This window comes from Pyrgilauda ruficollis, unplaced genomic scaffold (genome assembly GCF_017590135.1).
Source record: "Pyrgilauda ruficollis isolate IOZ18807 unplaced genomic scaffold, ASM1759013v1 scaffold16, whole genome shotgun sequence".
In the NCBI taxonomy this organism is placed as follows: Eukaryota; Metazoa; Chordata; class Aves; order Passeriformes; family Passeridae; genus Pyrgilauda; species Pyrgilauda ruficollis.
The window spans coordinates 4,614,493-4,617,925 of record NW_024514764.1 but is presented as its reverse complement, the minus strand read 5'-3'; the positions used below and the strand labels follow the sequence as shown (position 1 = coordinate 4,617,925).

Below are 3,433 nucleotides of genomic sequence, written 5' to 3'. Positions count from 1 at the left end.
ACCCCAAAATTCCCGGCTGCACCAGCCCCCCCAGCCTGCCCGTGCCACCCCACTGCTGGGGACAACTGCAGGGACAGCAATAACACACCCCCCCAAAAAATAATATCCGAACAGACGGGCTGCCTGGGACGAGAGAACTGCAAAAACAATCCCCACCCCATCACGGAGAGTGTGTGTGCACGGAGGAGAGGGAGTGTGAGGAGGGGGGAGAGAGGGAATGAGACAGACAGAGGGGAGGGAAGAAGGGAGGAGGGAGTCCAAGCTCTGAGAAACATCACTCCATCTCTCTCACTCCACAGGAGCTGAGCAAGGAGCAGGACGATGTTTGACAACACGCAGTACCCCTATAACTGCTTCAATTATGATGGGGATGATTATCCTACCTGTAGCTCTGACGAAGAGAAAAAATTCACCAGACCAGCGTACAGGTAAGATGAAGTTTTTCCAAGTCCCCCTGTCTCTGTGAGGTTTCTGAGCTCTGGGCTGGTGGGATCTCAGCTCCCAGGAAGCAGGGGCCAGGTGTGTGCGATGGGTCTGGCCCTGCTGCAGGCACTGCAGTGGGCAGGTTTCCCCCCTTTCTGTCTGTGAAGTGTTCATGATTTGTTTCCTCCCATGAGGGGTCACAGCAACTCTGGCATGCCCTTAAGCCTCCAGATCTCAGACAGTCTCCAACCTCCAGGACCCCTGGGAGAAGGGAATTAAATGTTTCACTGTGCCAGGGGGTGAATTGGATGCAGAAACCCCCGGTGTGCTGGGGAGAGGCACGGTGTTCACAGGGAAACCCAGGGTCCTTTCCATGAGCAGGGGTGGTCTCCTGTGACAGTGACTCTGCCTCACTGCAGCCTTCCTGCTCAGGGAAACTTTTCAGAGGGAGCTGTAGAGGGTCCTGTCCTCTGCACTGAGTGCCAGGGCAGGCAGCCCTGAGGACTGAGTGCCTGGCAGTGACCCCGCTGTGTCACCTGGGGCTCGTGCAGCACAGGCAGTGACCACGCTCAGGACTTCTCCCTGGGACACCTCGGGTCAAGGCACAGATGCACCGGGGGAATTTTGGAAGCAGGATATAGGCACACATGTACCCATGTGGTCCTAAAAACTGAGTTGTGAGTAGGGTGATGGTGTAACAGCAAGTTTTCCTTTTTCCAGCTACATTGCCTTAATTGCAATGGCCATCCAGCAAAGCCCTTCAAATAAAGTCACCCTCTCTGGCATTTATGACTTTATAATGAAGAAATTTCCTTACTACAGATCAAATCAAAGAGCCTGGCAGAACTCCATCCGACATAACTTATCGCTTAACAGTTGTTTTGTGAAGGTAAGATCAGTTACTGTGTACTTACATACACACTGTGCATGGCTAAAAAAATATAGGCAGCAATAATCTCATCACTAGGAGAGAAGGGAAACAAACAGCTGAGCTGCAAATCACTTAAAATCCCTCTGAGTTGTCAATTACAGAGATAAGGAATATATCCTTGTCTGATGTATGTTAATAGATAACAAATTGAAGAGGATGGGGCTTACATCTTACTCATGTAATGACAGAGAATAGGCTTAAAAGTCTTGTCATATGTGTTTACACCATTCTTAAATGTAAATGAATGCAGATGCTAAACAGCAGCATCTGTAACACATACAAACACTGAACTGCCTTTAAATAAATACAGGTTCCCAGAACAGAAGGGAATGAGAAGGGGAAAGGAAACTATTGGAGCTTTGCAGCAGGATGCGAATCCATGCTGGATCTCTTTGAAAATGGGAATTACAGGAGAAGACGGAGGAGGAGGAATGTGAAAAGGGAGCACAAGGAGCAGAGACCGGGCAGAGTGAAAAGTCCTTCGTCCCCCAATACCTCTTCTGTGGACTCTGCTTTGAACAATGTTTCCTCCTCTGAAAGTAAGCATGAAAGAATTGAACCGGGCCCAAAACTTCTGGAGCCTTGTGGGTTTGCTCCAAACAGCGTGACCAACAGGCAGAACCTAAGCAATTCCTCCTTGGCAAAATCGGATTCTGAAATCAAATTTAGCATCGATTACATCCTCTCAGCCCCCGACCCTTTGCCTGTCCTGAGATCTCAGTATAACATGCAAGAAAGTAAATATCACCTACTGGAGGCCCCGCATATTAATCTCCAGTTCTGGACAATGTGATGTTATTTATTCATGGTAACAAAGTGTGAGTCACAGTGTGTTCAGCAGCCTCATGTCACTGAAAATCAGCCGCCTGCCTCCTCGTTTTCCTCCCAAGCAGTGCTCAGAAAGGGTTACAGACTCACCAGCTGATGCCCTGCCTGTACCCAAGGAACTTTGCTAAGATTAAAGCATAAATAGCTGTTGCCAATATCGGTTTTCACCATGCTGAAATTTATGAAATTCTAGCTTTATTTTCTAAACTGTCTCAGACATCATTTAGCACCACAAAGAATTTCCTTTCTCAAGCAGAATCCGACAGAGAAGAGACTTACTTATCATCCACTGCTTTATTAAAGACAAAGTGAATTTGATCCCACTTTCAGTGGTGGAAATTAGGATTAACTCCACTGGAGTATATAGGTCAGAACTTAAGCTGATCTAAAACAGTGTAATTCTGTTGACTTACACTGGCTGAGAATGTAGGGGGGCGAGGGGGTGGAAATTTGTTTCTTAAAAGGAAATGATAGAAAATCGCCTTCTTCCCTGATTTTTTTCTTTTAACATCTTATTTCAAACTGTTTTGCAGCTTTAATTCATTGTTCATTAGGAAACACAGTTGCTCATAAGTATTTCAAGTATATTTTTGTTTATATTCAGGGCAGAATTGTTTAAATTGTTGAAGTGAAGTTGTATTGAAAATAATTCCAAGAGACCTAATTGCAAGGATGCTGAACTCTGGTACTTTGATAAGTAATGTGACAGTCAAGGAGTCTCTTAATGCCTTGGTTAAAAAAACCCCAACACTTCTTCTCATGTACTATCAGAAATCTTCCTGAGATGCTGCTGAAGAGTCCTTAACCATATTTCATTATCAAGTGTGAAGGGAAACCTGGCACTGCAAAAAGCTCTGTCGAGTGTTGAGCAAAGCTAAAATTCCACCTACCTGCTCTGAGACTAGTTGTATATTCCCATTAAACAGATTTTTATTGATCCTTCTTGCAAGCAATTACCAAAGCGGTGCTTGATATGATTTCAGCTAAACTGGTGAGATTTATAATTTCCAGATATCAATGTTAGCTCATGAGCTCCATTTCTGAGAAAGCCACTTCATTATCATTTACATGCAGTGGGATATTTTGGAACAGAACCCGATGGACAATGATGAACTGTAATAAGCTTTTAAGAAGTTGCTTTTATACAACTTTTTCACAATGAATTGCTTCCGAGAACATAAACAGCGTTAGCAAAGGCTCCACAAAATCCTGGCTTTGACTTGGCTATTACAGTCTTCACCTACTGCAGAG

General features: G+C 45.0%; 1 protein-coding gene across 1 annotated transcript; it reads left to right on the top strand.

The window, feature by feature from the left end:
- The first annotated feature begins 321 nt into the window (after positions 1–321).
- FOXL3 (forkhead box L3) lies at positions 322–2,147 on the top strand. Its single transcript, XM_041462813.1, has 3 exons — positions 322–428; positions 1,144–1,312; positions 1,665–2,147. The coding sequence occupies exons 1-3, from the start codon at positions 322–324 to the stop codon at positions 2,145–2,147; spliced, it is 759 nt and encodes a 252-aa protein (XP_041318747.1).
- The last annotated feature ends 1,286 nt before the right edge of the window (positions 2,148–3,433 follow it).